Source organism: Schistosoma mansoni, chromosome 2, assembly GCF_000237925.1.
Source record: "Schistosoma mansoni strain Puerto Rico chromosome 2, complete genome".
NCBI lineage: Eukaryota > Metazoa > Platyhelminthes > Trematoda > Strigeidida > Schistosomatidae > Schistosoma > Schistosoma mansoni.
The window spans coordinates 3,052,496-3,079,466 of NC_031496.1; the positions used below are offsets into that span (position 1 = coordinate 3,052,496).

The 26,971-nt window shown below is 37.2% G+C and overlaps 1 protein-coding gene and 1 non-coding gene across 3 annotated transcripts; one reads left to right on the forward strand and one right to left on the reverse strand.

The window, feature by feature from the left end:
- The first annotated feature begins 6,491 nt into the window (after window positions 1–6,491).
- Smp_tRNA_00522_Pseudo_TTG.1.1 lies at window positions 6,492–6,560 on the forward strand. The gene has a single exon. It is a non-coding gene (tRNA).
- Window positions 6,561–7,084: 524 nt separating this feature from the next.
- Window positions 7,085–11,906, reverse strand: Smp_021790.1 (hypothetical protein). 2 transcript variants are annotated; one of them, XM_018795338.1, is made up of 4 exons: window positions 11,671–11,906; window positions 10,195–10,334; window positions 7,321–7,573; window positions 7,085–7,276 (listed from the first exon to the last, which is right to left on the reverse strand). In XM_018795338.1, exons 2-4 carry the CDS (start codon window positions 10,214–10,216, stop codon window positions 7,228–7,230), a joined length of 324 nt encoding a protein of 107 aa, XP_018649660.1. In that variant the 5' UTR covers window positions 10,217–10,334; window positions 11,671–11,906; the 3' UTR covers window positions 7,085–7,227. The 2 variants fall into 2 exon arrangements, with proteins under 2 accessions (XP_018649660.1, XP_018649661.1); XM_018795337.1 differs by lacking the exon at window positions 10,195–10,334 and having other exon boundaries at window positions 7,101–7,276.
- Window positions 11,907–26,971: the final 15,065 nt, after the last annotated feature.

Below are 26,971 nucleotides of genomic sequence, written 5' to 3' on the forward strand. Positions count from 1 at the left end.
GTCTATCACGTAAATAGACATAAAGTTAATCACCGAAACTACACTTTGAGGCTTGTTCCTGCCAACCAAGAATAAGTTCTTTAACCTTCTGGTTGTTCTGGCTAATCATTTTATGAAATTTTGCTCTTCCACAGCATTTAAAATTAGTAAAATTCACATGATTTATTAGTAGTTGTTTGAGAGTTGCTTGGGGAAGTGGAATAGGTTTTTATGGGAATGTCAAAGTTCTTAGTAAGTTGTAGTCTTATTTTTCGACGAATGTAAGGAAATAAGCCACGATTTTATCTCTTTTACATCCAGATTTTGAACCTTTTCATCTAAATCTCATAAGCTTCAAAATTTGAACGTGCACCCACCTGTTCAGACACAAGCCCCATCGCCATGTCAGTATGATAATTAGATGTTTATCAATTATTGTGCTAACTAAGGATTCCAGAAATAGTTCAATTTAAGGCAGGTAGAACTAGATGAGCACAAACAGACGCATTATATTTGGAATTCATAACCAGCGGACAATAAAGTACAAAGGAATCATTAGTTCTTACAAATAATACAAATATTTATCATTTAGAAATGTTTGAACAATGTCCAATAATTCTTTACATCGACTTTATTGTCTCAATATATGAAGGATATGGACCTAATGAATGAAAAACACAAAGAAACATTTTCTCGTCGTGAAACCCGACTGTGATGATTTGAAGTATCTGAATTATAGTATGGACTAGAAATCCCAGCAATAACGCAATTTAATCAGGGAGTATTAAAAGAGTACGAACGAATGTACTGTACTTGGAATTCAAAATCAAAACAGTCATCAATAAAAGGGAATCATCGGTTCATTCAAAGTCACATCGATCTTCACATAAATTTCTTATATCTTTATTAAATGACACGGTAGGTTTCGGGATCACACATATCATAGACTTTTAGATCTTAAGGCCGATATGATTTTGCATTTATTGTAACCTACCTTAGTTATTTCCAAAGAAGATTTGCTTTGAATTCAAGTAGATATGATCCAGGACCTTTTGTCAGTGCGAAATCTAATTTCCTGAAAAGTGCCATAAAATCCTTTTCTAGACGGGTATTACTTAGATCATATCGCGATACAGCAGTCACAATCAATTATAAAAGATCATAAGTGAGAGATATACTAGAATTGTATTTCACATATTCAGCGAACAATCAAACTTAAACACAACATGAAGAGGAATTCCACAGTCAAAGAAAATGTACAAAATATTCTTTAAAATGTTTAATCTTTACGAATACACTGGAAATATACAGCTAATGAACACTTTAAGATGATTTATACAGTAGAAAATAGGTCCTCTACTAAAACTTAAATAGTAAATGAAGATCGAATACAACCACGACAGAAAAAACTACTCTGTTTCGCTGGTGACAAACTAAGAGAGTTTCTACGTTTTGTTTGAATGTTGTTGTAGTATCGGTTGTTATGTTAAGCTCACATACCTTATTCTAGCTTCTGGACAAGTCAATTAACGTATCCATCATGAGTCATGCTTTGACTTTGTTAATTATTCACTTATTAACCCTGACCATTTTTATATGAGCGTAGGTGTGTGTACACTTCTTATCTGATTCATCATATGTATATAACTTATTCTTGTCTGACTATAAATATTGATTAACGCTTGCTAAAAGTGAGTTGGCTTACCCGCCATCTCCAATACATGTCATGTTTACTTCGCTCGCTGATATTTACTCATGTGCTTATAGCTTTCTGGCCTGTGTTATTTGAAAATAAACTGTAGCTGCCACTTCCCTTTGCCTTCTGATTTTATGTACGGTTAAAATTTGTATTAATAACGGTTATCGAGGTGAACGATCAACGAAGCACGGCACTACACTGTAACTGTTTCAGCCTAATACTTGATTTACCAAGTCAATAACTATGGAAACTATACCTTTTTTTTATCTAATGATCATAATAACTCTCTCCCTTACTATGAAATCAATGAAATTTGTTAAGTTCTTCAATAAATTACACAAAAAAGCTCATCATTGAGCATATTACTTATTTTGGCATTAATATTCCAAAATATAACGAATACACAGATTAGGTAGTTTTTTTAAAAACTACCATTTTGGATCACTCTGTTCATCCATCTTTCAACAATCGGTTAAATATCAATACATAGAAAATAAATTAATGATCTATCTGATATGTCTTGCTAATTGAACACTATACTCGGATCCTAAGCTAGTCTCGTAACCTCCCAAGCTAAATCTACACAGCAACTTGAACACGAGAGAAAAGGCACAAATTATGTGAGAAGCCACTTTACTCCAAAGTTTCATTTATGTACAGTAAATATAGGGTTTTTATAGTATTTTAAAAGTCCGTTGGGTTTTCCTGAAAATTCTAGAATACTGCTGAACATAGTAACAATGTAGTAACCAGCCAATCAGAACCTCTACATGTGACTATTCACTTTGATTATGTTTCTGGCACAACTTTTAATCAGTTGCTGATTGGATAAAATGCTTCTTAATGTTTCCTGAGATTGTCATATCTATTGCAAGAAATTTTCAGGGTCATCCCAACACTCTCCCTAAACCAATTTTTGGATTAACCAGATAAATCTAAATCATTAATTAAGTTAATAGGGTTTCGTGTGGTTATATTCGGAAGTTACTTAGCTCATCTCTATGATATACCTTTTTATGATTACCTTCTGTCGTACCTGTAATATCAAGTGTTTGTATTGAACACTTGACTTACTGTAAAATGAAAAAAAAAGTGATTCAACGAAGAGATCTATTTTTAAGAAACTACAATCTTTGAGATTAGTTACTCCACATACAAATCTAAGCGAGAACATGATGATCAAATAAAATATCATTTATCGACTTAAAACCAAATGGAACCACGTACAGCAATAGACGATCATTTTGGAAAGAATCAACACAACAGCTTATCTCCTTATACAAATAACCCATTTTAAATAGTGAGAAAGATTGCTTAAAAAGATATTGGGGCTTGATAAGCTTAAAACTGATCGAAAATAGATTGTAAAGCTTCTGAGTAAACAATTTAGTTGTTTTAGGTAAAGTACTGGTAGGCCGATTGGATAACGCTATGGCGTTTGAAACCAAAGTTATTGGGTTCGAGTCCCATCAACTTCAAGATGTAGGTACATCCAGCTGACGAGTCCCGAATAGGACGAAACGTGTGTCCTGCATTCCACTGCTAGCCACTATCCATCTTTGCTTAAAAAAGCACTGGGTAGTTTGTTTCTTACCTTCTTAGTCTGTTTGTGTTTTGATCTCTACTAAACATTGATTATAGATAATTTGACCACTATTGAAGTATCTTTAATTTTTCATGCAGAGTGACTCTTTCTCTATTCATTTAAGTGATGATCTAATCATCTATTTAACTGGAAATTACATATCTTTACTACACAGACAAATTAGTTGAAAATATTTACAGATTAATATCAGAAGGAGTTTTATGGATATTATAGTAATTTTAATAGTTGAGATCATGAATCAATTGAAGCTAGATCACCATGAAAAACCTAGAAGCACTGGACGGCCATTTCGTCCCTTAGTGGTTAAGCGCTCGCGCACGAAACTGATAAGTCCTAGGTTTGAATCTCGCGAGGTGGGATCGTGGACAAGCACTGCTGAGGAGTCCTACAGTAGGACGAAACGGATAACAAGCAAGGGTGGTGATTGTTAAACACGCACGGATAGAAAATACTGCTTACGCGGTCATTGTCGGAAAAGATGAACAAATATCAGATAGAGTTTAGGTTGCGACTTCTCCTGTCTTTCTTAGTTTGACTTATTGTTATATCCCGGGGAGATTTATGAATGATAACTTTTGAGAACTATTTATGGACCAATGTGATAGGTATATTTCCTATTGTATAATTGTTAAGTAACTCAACTATTTATATTCATGTTTCTCTTATCATAAGCTTCATTTTGACTATAGACTATTATTATACAATTTATCATTCTTGAGTTATCCCCAGTCTATCATTTACTATCTCCCTTATTCACAGCCACTTTGGGCTGTCTTGTACAAATGTTATTTTCTATTTTATGGTACGATGTGGTCAGTTTGTTTGGTATATAAACCCATTATATTTAAGAATAATGATTTATATTGCATAAGCTGTTATTGATGTTCTGGACTTAACTGGCTGAGCTAGGCAGAAAGCAGGACCGACTAGTACTCAAGACTGTTTATACAACTTTTGTGTATCCTTGCTCTGATCAATAAAATCACTCCTCTCTAATTTGCGGTCTTATTACATCATATATTTACAGGGCACGCACTCATGCACTCAATATAACAATTAATGTGTGTTACATTTAAATCCTTTATGGCTTCGATGATTATCCTATTTCTGATATGTAATTAATTTATTCACATCACTTCACAATATTCATATTTCATTGTACTATAGTAGTGTACTACTTTCTGATTTCTAAGCATATTTAATTTTTGACTGGTCATTTGAGAGTATAAATTATTTGCTATGACTTGATAAAAGAAGATTGTACGCCAATTCGTTATGATTTGATGTCCGGCTTTTTATCACATGAATTATCCATCAATCGGAATACGACTGTTCCAATCTTAGCACTGTGCTAAGTATTGACTTCGACCAGTATGAGTAGTCTAGCGCCCTTATTGGTCATTTGTTCGCCTAGCCCTTCCACTTAAGTCCAGAACACCAATTGCAGCTTCTGCTATATAAATCGTTTATTCCAAGCATACTCTGTTTTTATACCAGACAGACAGACCGCATTGATATCAAGCCAAATATGGCTGTGAACGTGGGAGACAGTAATCAATAAACTGAGTATAACATAGGAACAGTAAATCATACAATAATCATCCATAGATCAAAATGAAGCTTATAATAAGATGAATATAGATATACATAATCCAGTTACTCAATAAGAATATATATAGAATAGTCGTCCATTCATAGGTCCTAGGGGTTACCCGCACTCAATGTCTTCACTAGGATATAACATTGTTGAATGTGTATGGTGAATTTCATTCATTGATTTAATCGGTGAATTAGAATCCTTGAACATAACCTTCAATCAGATTATAAAACAGTGTTTATAAAGAGTCCTATGTACATAATAGATGGTTTTATTTCATTAGATAATAGAAAACAATATAGAAAAGATAAGTTCAGATCACTGACTTAGTTGAAGTACTTTGAGGTGTGTACTCAAAACTGTTGGGGCGATCCTGAAAATTCCTTGCAAAAGACACGACAAGCTGAGGAAACATTAAGAAGCACTTTTATCCAATCAGCGTTTGATTAGAAGTTCTGCCAGAAACATAATCAAAGTGAATAGTCACATGTAGAGGTTCTGATTGGCTGGTTACTACATTGTTACTATGTTCAGCAGTATTCTAGAATTTTCAGGAAAACCCAACGGACTTTTAAAATACTATAAAAACCCTATATTTACTGTACATAAATGAAACTTTGGAGTAAAGTGGCTTCTCACATAATTTGTGCCTTTTCTCTCGTGTTCAAGTTGCTGTGTAGATTTAGCTTGGGGGGTTACGAGACTAGCTTAGGATCCGAGTATAGTGTTCAACTAGCAAAACTTATCAAAAACAAACATAACGAGCTGCAATTCCTTGTTACGTTTCGGTTTTTCTATTCTGTTGTTCAAATGATTCCTCGACTTGCAACGTGGTATATTGTGCCAACTTACTTTTCCTCAGGTCGTAGATCGACAAACTAATTCGAAAAGTCATAATCGGAACAAAAGTAACTAAGACCTTCTAACGAACTTACCAGATAAGACATCATGATTAGACAAACGACAATATTGACTTGTTTTTATCATTGACTTAATTACGTAATAGTGATCTCAACTCTGTATGACAACTTGAACCGATGTATATATGTGCCTGGTCCTACGTTGTATCTGACTAACTGACTGACTTATCTCAACTCTAAAACAATGTAATCATATTTCATTTGAATTTTATTCCCCATAAACTTGTTTGATCTTTTTGACTGATTTACTTACATTGGTTCATTAACTGGTCTAAGTCAAAGCATAGGATCACATTTTTTAAAAATTATTTCGATATTCTTTTTTCCGGAAAATTCTAAATCCTGTAGGAAGAAGGTAGACTATACTTGATGGCCTTGAATGATGCAATCAAAATTAAGATAGTGTAGTGTGGTCTACTTATATCCTTATAAGTAGTATATGGTTATGGTCAGACATAGAATGCATTTGGCGGAAGATCGATAAAGAAAGAACTGAAACGAAGCGCAATTGGTTACGAAATGCATAAACAATGAAATTAGAGAAGATGGATTGATATTCACAGAAGGAACAGTGAAGATTGAGACAATTGGTCGTTAATTTGCAAATTAACCATTTGCTGGGAAGATCCAAACAAACAATACTAAGTAAATTTCAACTTCACCCCATTGCACAAGCAAGTGGTTATCAGGACTTAGTGGCCGAGTGGGTAACGCGATGGCGTTTGAAGCCAAAGGTACAAGGTTCGACTCCCAGAGTGAACATTAACTCTGAGATGCAGGTACATCAAACTGATCAGTCTCAAATAGGACGAAACGAGCGTCCAACTGGATTACACTGCTAGCCACTATCCATCTTTGCTTATATTACGACACAGTTTATCATCTCACCTCATACCTCTATTATTTCTACCTGATCATACTAAACAATAAATCACTGACATTTGAATAACCAAGTCGATGGTCAACTTCTAATCCGTTGATTAGCTTTTATCTTTATGCCTTCCCTTTACATAAAACATACCTATCACTTATTCTTGAAGTAAGATATACCCATTTACAACACAGTTTATCGAAATCGTTTTCAGTCTATTTAGAAAATTGAAATAGTTGAAAGCGTGAGTCAATTGAAGCTAGACCACCATGGAAAACCTGGAAGCACTGTATGGCCGTTCCGTCCTATTGTGGGACTCCTCAGTGGCAGTGCGCATCCACGACCTCACCTCGCGAGATTCGAACCGAGGACCTACTAGTCTCTGAAATAAACAAAAATAAGAGCAAGAATTGGGCAATTAAGAAAAGTTTAATTTACATCAATTTTTTATTTAAGTCACATTACACACCGTTACTTTATTGTTATACAATACATTATTATCATCATCAATTCAAATGTGAATCTTCTTTGTTACCACTTTCTTTTTCCCGCGACTTATCCAATTGGTTTATAAGTTGATGCCATTTGTTTCAAACCTGTTTTACTAATAACAATAAGTTGTAAATTAAATAGGAAACAACTACTTACACGACATTCATATACATATCTTTACTTATGAATTCATCCTTGCTGTCTAGCACCTTACCACATTGAAGTACCCCCAATGTTTCCAAAGCATGTTGATATCGATCTGAAGGGATTGAATTCTTTTTACATGGATCAAGCATGTTGAATATTGTCTCGGCATTATTTTCAGTAAACAATGTTGGCGGTTCTGCGAATTCATCTCGTGAAGCTTTTAATAATTGTAATTGTTCAATTAAATATTGTTTTGGATTTTCTAAAATGTTAATAAATTATTGATTAGAAGTAACTTTAAATTATGAGATCATATGTAAAGATTAATATTTTTATTGTTGAAGTCATGAGTCAATTGAAGTTAGACCACCACAAAAAAAACTAGAAGCACTGGACAGCCGTTTCGTCCTATTACGGGACTGAAGACAATTGGTGAACCGTTGCTCAACTTCGTGGATCAGTTGAAGTTAGACATTAACACCGTTGGATGCCGGCTCAGTGATTTATCGGTTAAGTGCTCCGGCGCGAAGCTGGTAGATCCAAGGTTCGAATCTCGCGGGTGCGGGATCGTGGATGTACACTGCTGAGGAGTTCCATAATAAGACGAAACGGCCGTCCAGTGCTTCCAGGTTTTCCATGGTGGTCTAGCTTCAGTTGACTCATGATTTCGACTATGAAAATATTGAAATATCCACAAAAACCCCTTCTGATCTATAAAGATTAATACAAAAGAATTTTATGTGGTTGAAAGCATGAGTCAATTGAAGTTAGACTACCAAGAAAAACCTGGAAGCACTGGATGGCCGTTTCATCCTACTGTGGGACTCCTCAGTAGTGCGCATCCATGACATTTTAAATGGCTAAACACAACCTTAAATTAGAAACAAGCAAAGTTGTAAATGAACTCAATCTATACACATAAACACACACAATGATGTTCAACAAAGAATCATCTTGATGATTATGAAGCGAAATTGATATAATCAAACCTATTTTGATTTTGAAAAGGTTGAATAACAACTAGAAAGAACTGGAAAGGAAGGCTCAGGACAAAGTTGGATGGAGAATGTTGGTGAGCGGCCTATGCTCCTCGACGAGGGGTAACAGGCGTAAGTAAGTGAGTAAGTATTTTGATTTTGATTGAACTACATATTCTACACTGGTACTCTATACTGTTCAAACTTGTATTAATTTAATCCGGTTATTGAGTTATTCTGAAGAAGCAACCTGAAATAAGTTGAAAAACGTTAGAAATCATAATTTATTCCCACTGGAGTATGACAAACATATCATTATGCTACTATGTTTTATGGCGTAAGAGTAGATTGGAAGAAAGCTAGGGGGGGGGGCCAAACCAAAATGTGGCATAAATCCATGAAGTCATTGACAATTGTACTGAACCATGTTGGTTAGTGTGGACTACCTGCTTGGGATCCGCGAGATGATAACAAGCGATGGTTAGAGACCTTGAATGACATGGCTCAAAATCGTTTGCAATGGCGAAAGTACATCCACTGTTTGTGTTCTGCCAAATTCTAATCTTCTGAAATCTTCATGACTCTATATTTTTTCTCTTTTGAAATCTATTTCACTTGATTATACTCCTTCAATAACATCTTTAAACCTTAATCTTTCACATTAATGCTTATACTTTTACTACTTCTACCACTATGGGATTTGAATCGACAACTGCATTTCTGTGCTAATGTGGTAAGGCAACTCGAACTGATGTAAGTACGTACGAAGTTCTATGTTGTGACTGACTGACTAACTGATTAATGATGATAACAGTGCTTTATATGTATAATCTCAAAGATGGTAGAGAATAACAAGTGATGGTAACTAACAGGGAATTTTGTGTTTGCTTCGCCATCTGTCTATCTAATGTGATTAGTGTGACTTGATGTTTTAATACAATTTATAAGCTACTTTTATAAACCTTACCAGCTCCATAGGATTACATTTGGAGCAAGTTTTTATCAAAACCACATAGATCACCGAAGATTTGTATAGGGACAATATTTCTTGATACGAGTGATAGATATAATTCGAAATTCAATAGCATATGTTTGAAAAAATGCATTATTAAAACAAAGCATCCACAAACTCTTGGTTCTCTTCACGTTACTATTTTCCTACTAATCGAATACATCACATTTTGAATCATTTATCTGACTTGATCCAGTAAAATAGAACTCCTTTACAAAGTTTTATAGATTAGATTTACTGTGGCTAGGAGTTAAATTCAGAAGAAACGATATTTTCTAATTGGAACTTGTTGACTGGACAGATACATATGTGTTTAAATTTCTTCCCGTGAATAGAATTCAGTAACTTTCAATCCGAACACCAACGCATTATTCAATGAGGTACTGAGTTCAGATAGCCGCTCACTTGTGCAACGGGTATGACACTTATATTGTTATTAGAATGATATAAAACTATCCCTTCGTTGATATCGAGGACTAAATTTCGACTTACTAATAATATAGGAATCATACTCCTTGCACAAACCATTGGTTACTCGGATTTAGTATCTTTGATTCTGATGCTAGCCACAATCTACCTATTTTATAAAACCTATAATAATTCGGCTATACCTAGTCAATGCTCACATGATCTAAATATACCAATAAATACAGATTATTTCTTCCCATTCATAAAGTTGACCAAAACAAAAATTAATGTAATAGAATAACATAGTTTCACTATATTCCACAGTTTCTGATCAGCTGGTTACAACGTAGTATTAATCCTTAAAAATCAGCGTACATAACATCATGATGCAGGAAGATTTATTGTCAGTAAAAATTTACGAAGAGTTCGAGCATATGAAAAGCATGTTGATAAGCGTTACAGGCCACTGATTTTTCATCAACATACCTGACGTACAACGTTGCATCATTCATTACTGATTTCACCACTGTTTGTTCTAGGTTTACCATGAAGATATCTGCCAGGAATGGACCCAGTAGACTAGCCATATCCACTCCACCAATCTGACTATAGCCTTGGTTAGAAAGCTGTTCAATTGTGCCAGAAGATTATATATAGAAAATAAAATTTATGAGGAACGAACCATACTTGGACTTTGTTTACATGATAATGGTTACCCTCAGAAATCCATAAACAAGTACGGGAAGATTAAGTAAAGGAAATGGATTATGCTGTGTTTGGCAGAAAGTTTGATTTACTAAGACTTAGCTTCAAGGGTAATAAAGCAGCTGAGGAAACGGAATTCATGTTAAAAGCCTCAATAAAAATGGCTTTTCCAGCTGCCAAACTGGTCCCTCTGTATAAAACGAATTGCTCATTAAGACAGTCATGTGTGGACCAATTGGTTAGAACTCTCCCGGCATTATGATATGAAATATGTACACTGACTTTTAAAGATTAACACGACTATGTTTATGTTGTAAGCAGCTGATCAGATACCGCGAGATATAATGTAACCATGTTATTCTTCTACATCAGCTGTTCTTACTTAAGTCAAAAGACAGACTGAATTTTAGTTCACATTAACAGCGGAATACTTCAAACTTCACTAATAATGACATGACATGAATGTACTTTAAAAGTAATACATCTATGTAGTCGGATTAAATCCCGAAATCTTGAGGTGAGATTCAAAAATCAGAAGGCTGATCTCGACCTTAAGTTATTAATTAATTTGATCTGAAGCATATTTACCTGATAACTCTTCAAAAAGTTCGGGAAACAAGAAAGAGTTGTTTTTTAGGTATTTCGGTCACATGCAGCGAAAAGAAAGACATGAATTTTCTTGTAGAAAACGATTATATAAAATTTCAGTCGATAATCTCAAAACAGTTTTGGATCTCCTTAGAAGTGAAAAGAGAAAACGAAGTGATTTTGGAACTAACTTATTCTCTCTTTTTCCTCCCACTAAATCAAGAAGTCCCAGAGTACAAAGCAGGCGAGTAGAAAAGCCAAGAACAAACAAAATACCCGTGGCATACAGGTTTTCACATCTAATCATCAATACTTGGAACCTGCTGCTCAAAGCAGTGGTGTCTGCACCTTCAATTGACTCATTCAAGAGAAGACTGGACACTCACAGAAGCATACTGGAAAAGGAATAACATAGACCGTAGGTCTTCTGTCCTTACTACATAAATCTGAACCTGAAATCAGATAAACACCGATTTGACACTGAGTTGATACAGAAAGAAGCAGTACTTACCTCCTATTGACAGGAGGTTACGAATTCAAATATGAGAAGCGATATTAACAATTGATACACACATATGTCAGGTTCTGTGGTACTTTTGACTGATATAATATATATATATATGTTAAAATGGATATCTTAGGAATAAAATAGGTAGTATATATTCTTGCCTGGCATTTGATAGAACAACGAAGAGGCCAAGTTCTGAAGCATTTCATCAATCTTATGCTCTTTAATGTAGCGTTCGACCTCCAATTTTCTAGGACAATCCTGGCAAGTCATAGATTGCATTGGATAAATCACTTAGGTGAATTAACGGTTGTAAGAAATCACGTTCTGTGTGGTTAGTAGTCACTCTGTCTTCTGTGTTACGTTGGGTCTGTGGTAAATTTGCGTCAAACCTGAAAGTCGTTGGGGCGAATTAAGAGTGAAAGACAGCATGATAAGTGTAAATTTGACCCGATAAATTCTAGAAGCATAAAAGGTGAGATTGGAATTATAAAAGTCAACAACATGAAAAAGCTGAGATTAAAAAATTCTGATAATTGTAACCATAAGCCAATAGAGCAAGATAACACTTTCGTAACGTTCATGGCTTGATAAGATTGGGCATAACCCCCAGGGATATTGTGTGGCGGGGTGTCAAAAGCCATGCATATTTGAGGTAATTGACTACTTAGTAAGCACACACTGCACTTACATTATTAGGGAAAGCAACTGACAAAAATTATAATATGTTAAGATATCGTCTAAAATTCCAGGCGTGTTATTGTTTACCAGATGACTTCTGTGGGCTCGCTTCCCACTGTTTTCGTGTGATTTTAGAAACAGAAGCGAAAGACAAAGAAAATACGATGTTCAAAACAAGAAGTTGATATGACTAGGTTTTGAATGCGATAACCTGAACAATCAAATCATCACTTGAAATTTCCTGCGATGTTTCTAATGGAAACGACCTCAACCTAATGTCCAGTATCCAATATCCGAAATATTTGCCACAAGCTTGCATAAACTAATTGGTATCTTTGCGCTCCCTTCTTGTTGTTTCATCACGATTTCAAGCATTTTGTAATGTTCAACAAATGGTATTTCAGTCATTCGATTGCACTAATTATTGTCATTTAGCTTCTGTTTCTGTATTCTAGACATGAAATGACGATTAATTCTAATCGAAGAAAGACGGGATACACTTCGCTTTGCTTTTGAACTGCCACCTCGGAACATGTGAAAATGTCGTGAAGAAAGTTGAAAACGTTTTGTGATATATTTGCTTTGGAGTCAGGAGATATCGAACGCACGTGGGCCGTGTGTTCATGGAATCGACACTGAAAATGCAAAAGCATATAACCGATTTTCTCGTCACGCACTTGAGCAGTTTAAAGAGACTACCAATTATATGATACAATATATGTTAGGAAGTTATATAATCATGTCGTGCACACCATCTTAGGCATCCCCAATCGTTCTAGTAAAAAGGAAGAAAGGAAATTCAAGACTGTGCATCGAATGTGGAAAACTTGATGGCGTCGCAAAATGTTATTCTTTCCCGTTTCCAGGAAAAGACGATACTTAAGATGAAAAAGTCGGTTCTCAGTGGTTCTTAACACTAGATTCATCATCTGGTAATTAGCAAGTCGATGCACATCTGAACGATCGACATAATATGGCTTTTATCATACCATCGGGTCCATATTAGTCTCAGACAATGGCGTTTGGTCCAAATAATGAACCTTCCACCTTTCAAAAGTCAATGCATGAAACACTGTCTATGTTGGTGCCAGATGCCCATTTATTGTATTTGGATAACATCATAGTACAGGGAGCAACTGTTGAAGAAAACTCAGAAAATTTGCAAACTATTTTAGAACGCCTTCAGGAAGTTGGTATAAAATTACAAACATCGGAATATTTCTCGTTGAGGAAGCGAGTTAAATTACTTGGTCATGTCATTGACGAACGAGGAATACACTCAAATTGTGAAAAATGGATATTGAATGAACTGTAAAGTGCTAAAAATCGTTTGACTGGTTAAAGAAATTGTGTTAGATGCCGATTCCAGAACGTATGGACTGTTTTCTCGCAGCTTGTAGTTTCATCTTAGACACCGATGCAAGTGGCTAGGCTATTGATGCTGTATTACTACAAGTTTGTTTAGACGGAAAAATAGTCAACCCGCTGAAAACCAACCTTCTTGGCTATCTTCAGAAGAACTTCAACTTATGAGTTTGGGATGTAGGTTTGTATGGTCCGTGTGGAGATTCGTGTTAATAATAGATGGAGTATTATGTTTTCTCTATGGATCATACTATTTGGAAAAACTAGCAGTCCCATAGCTCATGTTCGATGAGGTCTTGGAAAAATTACATGCGAACTCGAGACATGGAAGCCGAAATGAAATGATGGCGTCCGCCAAACGTAGATGTTGATGGCCAGGACAAAAGGGAAACACACGGGAATATGTCGAACCTTGAAAGGTATATCAAATGTTTGCGAGCCCTATAGATGACTCTTGTGCACCGTTAGTAACTAGGAAACCAGATCAATGGAACGAGATTGTGGAGATTTATATTTTTGGGCCAACCGGGGAAATAAGTATATTTTAGATATAGTTGATCACTTTACCAATCGATGAGGAGTGATTCCTCCAAACATTCGGATGCTCAAACTGTAGATGAAGCTGCATTTGACGTATGGGTCGCCTGTTGGCATGAAATGGCTCACTTTGACGGTGGAGCCGAATTCCCATGTTTGTTTTCTGAACATGGATCTTTTCAAGGAACCGTTTCTTTCTCATCGGACGTACATAGAGAAAAGAAATTGACTGGTCCCACTCACTTAATAACGTGAAGTCTATGGAAGGGCGGCATGAGTTGAACGAGCGTAAGATACCTTCTAATTCAATATTATCGTCACAAATGACAAACATATCTTTGGAATGGCCTGCTGACCAACTTGTGTGGCTAGGTTCTTTTAAATGGTAAGAGAAATCTTGTTTACTCTGTATGGCAGTCGTAAATATAGTATGGAATGCTTCAACGAAGAACTCACATTCGTTAGGAAAATTCTGACGAAAAATAGCAATCCACACCGCTTCATAAGCAAGAATACATAAATAATAATAATATATTCTGAAAATAATATTTACAGAATTTACACCAGTTTACAGGCATGATCAAATTGATATAAACATCAACATTTAATGTAGAGAACAAACATGAAATATAAGATTGTTTTATGTTTGCTGGTTCAGTCATTGATAAGTAGTTTATATATGGCATATATCACGGCAAGCCAATGCAACACCAGGGAACTTTTCATTTTTTCTTAAGTAGATAGCCTGATGTTTTATGAACGTATTTCTTTAAGATTATTTCCAGAGCCAGAGCGAGTTATTGATAAATATCTACAACTAAGGAAAGTAAGATAAAAGCAAAGAGCACGGAACAACAAAACAATGTTTGCCAAAATTTGCCCGCCAGGTTACCAATGTTCATGTTATACATTATTCAAACGCATTAGAGTTGCTAGTGACAGTGTTAATGTAAAGTGACAGCAAGTAAGTGGCTAAACATATAAAGTTCCTATAATCTCACTTGTGGAGTAAGATACACTTACAGGCGCTAGAGCATTTAATGCATTTTTAGAGGAGCAATATGCATTAATGGAGCGAACAAATAATGGGAGAGGGTTTAACGTACGGATAGTTTGTGGTAGATTATTCCAGAGCCTAGAAAACTTACAGGTAAAGTAATTCATATAGAGAGGTCTGAAATATGTTTGTTTCGCTAAAGACAAGGAGTTACGAATGTGGTAATGTGAAGTTTCAGCATATTGAATCGCCTGGTTGGATGTGAAGGATAGTCTGTCAAGTATTTTGAAAAAGAAGATAAGGTTAAGTTTGGGTCTCCTCTTCCATAAAGGGTCAAGCCCGAGTTTATTACACCTAGAATTACATGTCAAGACAATATCAGTTCCAAGAGTACGAAGTGTAAATCGTCTGTACTGATTCCAGTCTTAATTTATCCTTTATGCGCGTGCTACTAAGAAGAAACGCGCAGTATTTGAGGAGTGGTCGAACACAAACTTTGTACATTAGAATACGAGATTCGTTGTTATGAAGGTTCCGGGATATGTAACCTATAAGGCGTTCAGACTTGGAATTTTTGTTTCATTATCTGTTCAGTAAACGACAAGTCGTCGGAGTTCCTAAGTCCTAGATCTACTACTGTGTGTAACCTAGATAACACTTCACCATTTATTGTAAGATCGAGGTTGAGTGATGTATCACCGAAGCATAACCATCCACATTTAGCTGTATTAAGCTCCAGTTGCCATTTCGAGCACCACTGTCCTACCTTGTTAAGCTCCGTGCTGATACAATTTTGAATATTGCTCAGCTCATATGGAGAAAATGAAAACACCACCTTAAGATCATGTGCATACAAAAGGGACTTATCCACACTAAAACACTCACAAATATCATTAATAAAAACTAAAAAGAGCAAAGGGCCTAAGACACTTCCCTGAATTAACCAACTTCTAACAGGGACGGCATTCGACAATGAAGAGTTGATTTTAACTATTTGATGTCGATTGCTGAAGAAGGAACCATACCAGGCTAGTAACGGGTTTTGGACCCCATAAGATGCGAGTTTACCTATGATAAATTGGTGGTTGACCATGTCGAAGGCCTTAGAAATGTCCAGGTATAGCACTAATACTAGATATCCTTGGCTACCAAGAGAATAGACTAAATTAAAGAAGTCAAAATGACATGTCATACAGGATCGATTTTTAAGAAATCCATGTTGCGAATCATCAATAAATTGTTCAGTCAATAAATACTTGGATAGTTTGTCACTAATAATTTTTTCCATAATCCTAGAGATAACTGGAGTAATATTTATTGGCCGATAGTTGTTCATGTCAGTGTTATCTCCGGATTTGTAACGTGGTATGATGTACTCGGTTTTCCAACGGTCAGGATAACAGCCTGATTCCATAGAGAGAGTAAACAGCTTAAGGAGAAGAAGTGGAATATCTGGACCACCATATTTGTAGAGAAATGATGAAATCCCGTCTGCTCCGTGACCTTTCGAAACCTTGAGGTTATTTATAACCTTACTAATTTTCAGACATGTGAAGGAGATAGATTTAATTGAGTTACCAGTCATGCATATAACTCTAGAAACAGAGCCATTTATGGATTCTTTGCCATTTGCAAAATTACCACTGAAAAGTTCTGCGATAGTTTTACGGTCATATATAAATCTATTATCATGCAGGATGCATGGTATATCAACATTTTGAGTTGATTTAGCACGTTTATTGAAAAGGACAATTAGGTTTAGCACTTTTGAGCTAGTACTTAGTGCTAATAGCTCTTCATTGATTCCTTTTAACCCATGTTTCTCATTAATTTGGTTAAAAATTATTGTTATTTGTGTGACTGCCGTGAAGTTGTTAGATTTAAGATAACATTTCTTTAGGCGTCTTAGTTTATTACGATATTTAGCTGGTATATATAATTCGTGATGTTTACTAATCCTGTAGGTCTTAATTGGTGCACAGGAATCTAGATAAGAGTTAACAATCAAATAGAATATGTTGATGGCATCTGTCAGACTATTACATGAGAAGAATTCATCCCAGTCTGAGAGTTCGATCAGTGAGCGCAAGAGGTCCCAGTCTGCATGCTTATAGTCTGTATAACTGCAGGTTCTTTGAATTGGTCGGTTGTAAGAGGGATAGATGGGGAGAGCACAGGCTACTATCTTATGATCACTGCTTTCAAACTCGTTGTATACTTGCACAGATAGGGGGAATCCGGTTACTTCGTCCCAAAGAAAAACTTATGTGTAAGTTTGGAAGTCAATGGTGAGCGAACATCTGGTGTAATCAGAAATCGTCTAGGGGAAGTAATAAGGAGAACATCCTGTGAGGCAAAACAGCAAATAACGTTCACCAGTAGGAACTTGCATTCTGTATGCATAGAAGATACGCTTCCCCATCTGGTCGTCTCCATGTTCATCTACCGATTCACCTACTCTTGTGGAGCAAGGTACATTGGTTGTGGCAGCGCTCGCTTTCAACTCGGATCCGGGAACATGTCCCAATGTGGTTCTACAAGGGTGAGAATAAAACAGTCAGAAGTTCCATACTTGAATACCTAAATGACTGTAATCATTCCACTGGTCCACGGTTGGAGAATGCTGGTCGTCGGCTTATGCACGATTGGGAGTAACAGATATAAGTAAGTAAGCAACAGTCTGATTTTGAGGTTTCATATGCGATTCATTTGAATCTACCTAGGTTTCTTAGTATTCAACTTTTAAAAATAACCGAAGCTCTTGCCATTCATGAGCTCACGCCAAAGCTATACGCACAAACGAGGTACATTCGAATGCTATCGTTACCTTGACCCTAATTTATTATTATCATTACATTTCTCCCTTTATTTGCGTATCATATTCTCACTGCTTTATTGATAATTGCTCATGATGTCACTTCATTTACTTCGCACCTCTATTACATTTAATTTCCCACAATTGTTGTAACAAACAAGTTTTAATAACCTTAATAAACTCATGTCCTAATTTGTTACTACATTATTAAGTCTATTGTTATCATTCGTATTACGTAGTCTAATATTATAATATTTCTGTCACATCATCATGGTTATCCTTGTTCACATTTCCTCATGGAACTAATACTTTAACAAAACAATTTTCATATGTATGATTGTACGATTTGATAATAAACTCCTTGAAAAGAGGTCCCTTCTTTTTTAATGTTTAACTAAGAATTGCCTGTCACTTGTGTACTTGGTATATCCGAAGCCTTATTGCTCAGCAGTACATGAATGAGTTTGATCAGCTCTCTGAGGACAAATACCAGAATTGTGGATATTGGAGAATCAGTCGACAATATTTGAATTGATTGTTCACTAATTAGGACCCGTTTAGTTTCAGATTAGCTATCACTTTTGTAATAACTACTTAAATACCAGTCTTGAGGTTGCCTCAGACTTTCATATAAATATGACTGACCTCTCCATGTCTCTGCTATTGTGCCTCAGAACTGTACTTTTTTATGTCTGTACCTGGTGGAAATACTTCGCATTGTCGTATCAGTTTTAAATTACTTTTAAAAAGCGGATTTTGATAGTTCGTCATACGTAGCTGCACTATATTCCACCGCAAACACGCATACAAAGCTACATGGTCTCATCGGATCACACTATGAAGCATCAAATCTGTCACACCTGCATCAGAAAAAAACTGAAAACTGTAGTAGCATTGAGCCCTAACCACACAATCTTCAAAGCTGAACACGAAACTACTGGAAAAATAAATATTCAGTTTTTAACGCGGAGAAAAACGAAACGATAGAGAAGACGAGAAGGTATTTAATGAATTCAAATTAGTCGGATGGCATGCCCCAACTTTGCTGACGTGGTCATTCTTGTGTAATCTTTTATTCATGTTAGACTTATCGTTCCACCTCCGAATTAGACGTGTTCTCAATCATATATTACTGATCCCTAGGATATAGCGAGCCAATGTAGACAATGATGTGACTTACACGTGAGATATCATAGATTAGGTAGTCACATCACGACAAATCTACAATTTTAGGATTATGTCTATTATTAGAGCAGTACTGACATTGATGTAGACCATAGTTTTACAAGACAATAAAAGACGTGATAACCAGGAGAGATGTCATAGCTTCAGATTACCAAGTGACTGGTGGTTGCTACGACGAAACTTAAGGTAAGGAAACAACGGACAACTGAAGAAACAGCATTACGAAGGTTAAATAAAGCCTTCCCTAGAGGTACTATCAAACTCAACGAATTCAATTGTGCTCTCAACGACAGGTTACAAGCATTACAAGATCTACTCAGAGAAGAGGAAATTGCTGAGAGACAACTGGAAAGGGATCAGAGAAGCACCAATTTCAACGTGTCACGAAGTGCCGAACCACAAGACTTATAATCGTAAGGCATCGATCTCTATCGGAATGATGGACAATGTCCAAGATAGGAAGAACAAGAAGACAGCAATTAACAACAGGCGAACACTTACTGGTTTTACTCACGCCTATTACCCCTCGTCGAGGAGCATAAGCCGCACCCCAGTATTCTCCATCCAATCCTGTCCAGGGCAATCCTTTTCAGTTTCTTCCAGTTTTTATTCAACCTTTTCTCTTGAAGCCAGTCACTAGTGAGCATATGGTTATTATCAGAAGAGGTTTTTATGGAAATCCTCATGCTTACTTACTTACGTCTGTTACTCCTCGTGGAGGAGCATAGGCTGCTCACCAGCATTCTCCATCCAACCCTGTCCTGAGCCTTCCTTTCCAATTCTTTCCAGTTGTTACTCATCCTTTTCATATCTGCTATTTCCCGGCGTAATGCGTTCTTTGGCCTTCCTCTTTTCCGCTTCCCTTCCGGATTCCTAGTCGGAGGTTGCCTTTTAATGCACATTGGTGATTTCCTTAGTGTATGTCCTATCCACTTCCAACGTCTTTTCCTAATTTCCTTTTCATGTGGAAGCTGGTTCGTCTTTTCCCATAAAACGCTGTTGCTGATAGTATCCGACCAATGAATGTTGAGTATTTTGCGTAGACAGCTGTTGATAAATACTTGTACCTTCCTGATGATGGTCGTAGTAGTTCTCCACGTTTCAGCTCCATACAGTAGGACAGTCTTGACGTTCGTATTGGAGATTCTCACTTTGAAGTTAGTCGAGAGTTGTTTGGAGTTCCATATGTTCTTCACTTGTAGGAATACTGACATTGCTTTGCCGATTCCCGCCTTTATATCTGCATCCCATCCTACATATTTATCAGTGATGATTCCCAGGCACGTGAATGTTTCCACCTTTTCCAGTGTTTCGCCATCAAGTGTGATTGGTTTGGCGTTCTCCGTGTTGATTTTGAGAATCTTGCTTTTTCCTTTGTGTATGTTGAGGCATTTTGGTGAAGAGGCTGCTGCTTAATTTGCTGTCTTTGTTTGTATTTGTTCGTGTGTATCAGATAGGAGGGCTAGGTCATCTGCAATGTCCAAATCGTCTAATTTGTTCTGAGATGTCCATTGTATTCCATGCTTCCCCTCAGATGTCGAAGTCTTCATAATCCAGTCAACCACCAGAAGAAAAATGAAGGGGGAGAGTAAGCAACCTTGTCTGACTCTGTCCTGCATGCATGACTTTGCACTGTAGTCCATCGTATGAGTTCTGGATAATGTTAACAATCTTCTCAGGAACTCCATAATGTCGAAGAAGTTTCCATAATATCCTCCTGTCCACACTGTCAAACGCCTTCCCACTGTCAATGAAGTTGATGTATAGTGATGAGTTCCACTCAGCTGATTGTTCAATTATGATCCAAAGTGACGCAATTCGGTCTGTGCACGACCGATCCTTACGGAATCCAGCCTGTTGATTTCGAAGTTGGGCGTCTACTGCGTCTTTCATCCAGTTCAGCAACATTCTGTTGAAAACTTTTCCTGGTAGTGACAACAGCGTGATGCCTCTGTAATTCTCACATGTGCTCAGATCTCCTATCTTTGGTATCTTGATGGGGAAACCTTCTTTCCAGTTCGTTGGCACTTGTTCCTCTTCCCAAATCTTCTTGAATAGAAGGTGAGGTATGTTTGCAGTTACTTCAATGTCCGATTTCAGAGCTTCAGCTGGTATATTATCAGGTCCTGCCGCTTTCCAACTCTTGATTTATCTGATGGCCATCTTGATTTCTTCGATCGTTGGTGGTGTGACAGCCTTTGTTGTCCATCTTGTGTCCAGTGGGTTTCGCTGACTCCGGGTACTGCCGATTTGTGTTTCCTCATTTCCATTGCTGTTTGACTGGTCTTTCCGGTCCCCCACATTGTCCGGACGTCCCATGTGCCTATAAAGAGTGTTGCTCTGGTTGTTAGAAGGGGCATCGGCCTCGTGACTTCCGAAGAATCATCATCATCATTCTCCCTGAGGAAACCCCTGAAAAATTACACGTCGAAGGGAAAAAGCTCATATACACCACCAACTTCTCATTAAGAAATACCCCTATCTGTTTTATTTGTTTTTGCTACAGAACACTCAGTGGATAGCTTCATGGGATAAAGTCTCTCACAACCAGATATCAAACAACCAAGGTTAACACCACAAGATCTACGCCTCGACAAATAACCGCTGGTGTTGTGTAGGGTAGTGTCTTGAGTTCATTGCTCTTTATGATCTACATCAACGATATATGCTAGTGCTTTAGCACAGGCAAGACCTACCTCTACGCCGATGACTTAATAGTCATCTATAAAACTGACATATGCGATGTACTCAGTACTATGAGAGCAATCCAAAATAAACTCAACATGGTAGACAATTGGCGCAAACGCTGGAGGTTAGAGGTCAACAAAGAGAAAAGCGGTCGGCTATGTATTAGAGGTACGTCTCTCAAAATACAACTGGCACTTAACAAGAACACACTGCCCAGACTGACATCAGTAACTGGCCTAAAGGTACATTACTCAGACAGTCTTAACTTCTCAGAACATATCTCAACCAAAGCATTTCGAATGCGGAGATTGTTTGGCTTCATTCTTCGTAATTTATTTCAAAACGAAACTAAAATCATTCTTTATAAAGTCTGTGTAAGACCTGTCGTCGAGTACCGCTCGTTCTAATTTTACAACCCACGCCTATCCTATATACATAAGGTGGAAGGAATACAACGGCCCACTATTTGACTACAGCTCACGATGCCATATCTGAGGAATAGAACCATTTTGGAAAAGAAGGCTTAGGTCTAATTTGATTCTCTATTTCAAAATCTTCAAAAGCCTTATTCAAAGACTCACATGGATACAACCTTCAAGACAAAGTATTCACGATCAAGGCTGAGAAATACAGATCAAAAACTCAAGAAAACTTCTTCCTCGTCAAGTACGTGTTAATATGGAACAGTCTTCTCTGTGAAATACGCATGGCAAATGAATTACATACGTTTGTAAGACTTCCTGATCAGGCCCTCGATCGAATACATCTGCGTCCCACTCAGACATGACAAGCTCTCTACATGCATAAGCCGAATCGGACGCCAAGTTCAATTTGCCTAATTTTCCTGCTTTGTAGTTGTATAAGATACTTCATCCTCCCTAATTTTTTAATTGAAGTAGTCAGGTAACTCACTGGACCTATCAATACTAAACAACTAAACTTGATCGCTAAGAGACGCTCACTGCTACCCTGAAAAGTCAAGAGAACCGCCATATCGACTACCTACTACCAGTGGTCTTGCATCTATGTTATCTGTTACCCATCAATTTGCTTGGATAGTTCAAAACCACACCAGAACCAAGTTAATGTGAATCCCTCCTTGTCTACTATTTACCAACATTTTACTCTCCTGCACTCACCGTTGACTTGTCATCGATATTATTTCACCAATCGCTATCTTATCTGTAACTCACATATTTTCATACTTTTCCCCCTATTTTGGGAAACAACTATATATACATATATATTATGTTTTTCTTAATGCCCATACCTATACTTTATACTATAGTCAATTAAAGCATTGTATTGATGCCTTATTCACAGTCCATAATTTGTGACTGCCTGGTAAGCATGTGAAAGGGTGCTTATAGAAATAATTTTCCGACAGGGTGTGAAACACAGAGCATTGTGTGAGGTATGATATATATCCAAAAATAAGCCTAAATGAGCCTAACCTCAAAAAAGAAGTGATGGTGTTGTTACTGATCAGCAAGCACTGATGGTGAGGGCGATGACTTCAATCTACCTATGTACGTGGGGCAGAACACCTTCTTTGTACCAGGCTCTTTATGATTGGGAACAAGTCAGTCGATCTGTGGGATTGAGGTTGCTCTTCTACATCAACCATTTAGAGTCATGTTTCTAATTTTATACTGGATTAGCTACTCTACTAAGACAACCTATAGCACGCCAACTCAATTTTTTACACTAGGACTGTGTGACCGGCATCAGATGAAAAAAAATTTAAAAATCAGACAATAAAAGATCTACTTATTAGAAATAAATAGTATATTTTTAATATCCCAATGAGTAGAAAAAGTCGATTTTTTGACGTTTCATGACGCAGTGTAGGCTACTTCTTCAGAGAATAAATAACCAGATTAAAATTAATCCAAGTTTAAATAGCACAACGGAATATGTAATGTGGACGCGAATGCACTTTAAAAAATATGTTAAAGACTTTACTCAGTGCAATACTAGAGCATAGACCTAATAATTAACGCTCCAAGACATCTGCACGAATGAACTGTTATTCACTTTCATTGATTATATTTATCTAACGGCCCTACTTAGGAAGCATACTGTGAGCCAATAGATGTTATAATTTATAGACCATGCCTGTAAAAATAGCGTCTACCTGCGCTTGCAGAAATATATTATTATTATTGTTATTATCAAGAGGCGACTTGAAAAACAGATACTCACTAATGAATTATTATCTCACACTAAGACTAACTGTACCTGACGCATGTCTCGTAACTTACTCACTGTTATCATTATCACAACTCACCAACTTATTATCTCGCTTATCATCATCACCGTTTCTCCTCTTGTCCTCACACTCCAGTCTTCTCACATTGTCTGCATTACCGAATCACTAACTTATGTCCCTACTAATCCACTTCTCGAGACAACGGTCTTCTCTTACCTCTTCTGAATTTCGATTTTCTTTTTGTTATTTCCCACACCGCAACCAACCAACTTCTAATCTGGTAGTGTTAAAGTGGTCAGCATCCAATGTCGAAAACATACAGACCTATTATGGGTAGTGGCTAGCAGTGCAATCCAGGATGCCTGTTTCGTCCTGTTTGGGAGTCATCAGCTGGATTTGCCTGCATCTCAGAGTTGGTGTTCATTCTGAGACTCTGACCCAGTACCGTACAATTCACATGCAAGTAAACAACACCAAGTGAAATTAAAACTTCACCCCATTGCACATGCAGGTGGCTATCAGAACTCAGTATCTGCGAGGATAATTCTATGGCATTTGAAGCGAACAGTACTGAGTTCGAGTCCTAGAGTGAACACCAACTCTGAGATTCAGGCGTTTCCAACTGAAGAATTCCAAATAAGACGAAACGCGCGTCCTGTATTCCATTGCTAGCCACTATCTATCTTTGCTTATAATGCTTGTGACTTCAGGTAATATCGAGGCAGTCCGCACAGGATGCACATACGCTAATAAGAGACTGGTCAATTGCAGTATTTGTTGGTAGTATGGATCAATCATGTGCCCTACTGTGACTGAGGATAATCTACAACCAGAAAAAGAAGTTACACAAACAGATAAATTATTGTTTCCGTCTACTAACCTCCATTTGCGCGTATTGATGAGTAGATTGTGGTGTTGTAGGAGGTCCATACAAATGATTGGCATAGAAACATCTGCAACAACGAAAACCCAGTGGATTTGTTTGCGCAAACCCACGTAAAGATAGACGTACTGTTTACCATGTGACTATAGGTTTTCCGTTTGCTGCATGTAGGTTTAAAATGGATTCGTGAAGTCGGTCTTTAGAATTTTCGGGAGGAACACTAATTTCTGAGCCAGTGTTGACGACGTAGCGAACTTTTGCCATCATATCAGTGACGTATAACAGACAGCTGCGTTCGTCGGCTACAGTTGCCGTTAACGCGTGCCGTTTGGGAAGTTTCCCTAATTGTTTCACGTGTAGGTTGATTTTCGGTTTCCTGCAATTCCTGGAAGACTTTCCATACTGGTTATGATAATAGCGCCAGCCGAGGTTATCGGTCTCCCGTGGTCTAGAGCCAGGTCGCTTTCGTGAAGAACTTCTTCACGGGGTTTGTGATCATTTACGGTCACTACGAATGCGAAGTTTGCGGAGTTTGACATAGTCGTGTATTGTCATTCTGGGTCGTTTGAGGTTTTTCTTTGACTGAAAAGACCTTGGCGTTATAAGATTTCATGATCTCTAAAATGCAGTCGACAGATGCAGCCGGATCGTTTACGGCGTTGTTTTGAAACGAGACCAGCACAGCTCGCACCTGTTGAGGAAGTTTAGACAAGCAAAGTTGTGTAAATAGGCCATCATCGAAAGTTCTCGGACCAATTACTTCTCTCATTCGTAACAACGTGTCTGTCATCAAATCGTATTGTAGATCGATATTTTTAAGGTGTTTGATCTAACCTTTGTCGATTGGCTAGGTCTCCGCGTTTCAGAATAGATCCTTTTAGAGTTTCGTAAGATTCCGAAACACCACTAGTAAACATAGCAAGTGTGACGTACCTAGTAATTCACACAGTAGTGCCTTGATTACTGTGAGGAATTGTGCACGTGTATCGTTCACTCAGTGCTCGTAGAAGTCGGCCTTTGGGTGGCAGAACCGGGCTTCGATGTTGTCCGGCCGAAAGAGCATTAGCTGAAATTAAGGTGGTGTTACTGTCTTGAACTTCGGTACCTTAGATGTCTGTTCCGTCATGGTGAATATGAAGTACAGGAATGAACGAGGAGAAAAAAAACGAAGATACAAAAATTAAGATAAATCAATGATATATAAAGTTCCAAAAAGGAACAGACTGATGGCTTACAAGTTGGTGGACCGGATCACGTCGGGCTCACCAATGAAGATTCCATGTGTATTTCTAGTTTAACAACACTTAAACTGGTAACACCTTCTATAAGTGAATCGTGCCCACCCAGTCAAATCGAAAGTCAGAAGCGAAGAGGTTCGAAGATATATTTGATAGGCTATCAATGTATCGGAAAACGACCGATCTAACTGGCTAGCGATTGCAGGAGAAATTGAGCACGGCTTTCCCACTCGTGATCTGGTGCGGATGCATAATCGAAAGTCTTCAGCTAGGTGAGCCTATTAAAACTAATGTAATTAGCATCCAATGTGGAAGACTTACAGAGCTATTTATTTTGGGGATTTATTTACCGCTACAGTGTGATAGCTACTGGTTCGAAAAACCCTACTACCTTGAGAAAAATTCACTCGCTCAGATTGCAAGATATAGAGACACACAAATAACGACCAAACTGATCATAATCAGTGCAATCGTATGGCTAGACCTATTAGGAATTACCATTCGTCCATTCTATCTCTAAAATCCATTATTTTACTATCAAGTAGTTGACTACTCTGAAACAAGACGGATACTGGTACTTATTATTAATGGATGGAATTAGGGAAACTAGATGGTTTATGTTAGTTCATTATAGCTGTATTGGATATATTGGATATGCTTGGTTGCGGAGCGCATTATTAAAGATATAGCTACCGCAGGTGGGTTGGCTTTTCGTGTATCTATCGAATATTATGTTTCATGAGTTTATGTTCATAGGAATGGTATACTTTTATCTACAGACTAGATTTATATGGTAACGACGTTTCAGTCATGGGACAGTTTGACACATCCCCAGACTCAAAGTTTAGTCTTGTCTTATTA